Source organism: Cariama cristata, unplaced genomic scaffold (assembly GCF_000690535.1).
Source record: "Cariama cristata isolate BGI_N322 unplaced genomic scaffold, ASM69053v1 scaffold5158, whole genome shotgun sequence".
Classification (NCBI taxonomy): domain Eukaryota; kingdom Metazoa; phylum Chordata; class Aves; order Cariamiformes; family Cariamidae; genus Cariama; species Cariama cristata.
The window spans coordinates 1-399 of record NW_009632697.1 but is presented as its reverse complement, the minus strand read 5'-3'; the positions used below and the strand labels follow the sequence as shown (position 1 = coordinate 399).

Here is a 399-nt window from a genome sequence, read left to right as displayed (position 1 = left end):
CCTCCCACGCGGAACTTGGCCGCCTTGTAGATCTTCCAGTAGACGAAGAGCACCACGCAGAGGGGCAGGTAGAAAGCCCCACCAGTGGAGACGATGGTGTAGGAGGGCTCCTGGCTGACCTGGCAGCGCTCCTGCTCAGGGCTGTAGGTCTCCCCCCAGCCAAAAAGAGGGGCAAGGGAAATGGCAGCAGAGAGCACCCAGGTGAGAGCGATCATGACGTTGGAGATGCGGCGGCGGGTGAGCAGCGTGTATTCCAGGTGGCGGGTGATGGACCAGTAGCGGTCCAGGGCAATGGCGGTGACGTTCCAGATGCTGGCTGTGCAGCACAGCACGTCGAAGCAGACCCACACGAGGCACAGCTCCCGGCCCAGCCGCCACCGCCGCCCGGCCGACAGCTCC

At 64.7% G+C, this 399-nt stretch overlaps 1 protein-coding gene across 1 annotated transcript in view; it reads right to left on the bottom strand.

The window, feature by feature from the left end:
• The window catches only part of LOC104166508 (5-hydroxytryptamine receptor 5A-like), a gene marked incomplete at its 5' end in the record, with an annotated part of 9,965 nt that extends 9,570 nt beyond the window's left edge, over positions 1-395 (bottom strand). Inside the window, one exon of the mRNA XM_009706461.1 lies at positions 9-395. Within this exon, the coding sequence (XP_009704763.1) occupies positions 9-395 (387 nt within the window). The remainder of the gene's footprint in view (positions 1-8) is intronic.
• Positions 396-399: the final 4 nt, after the last annotated feature.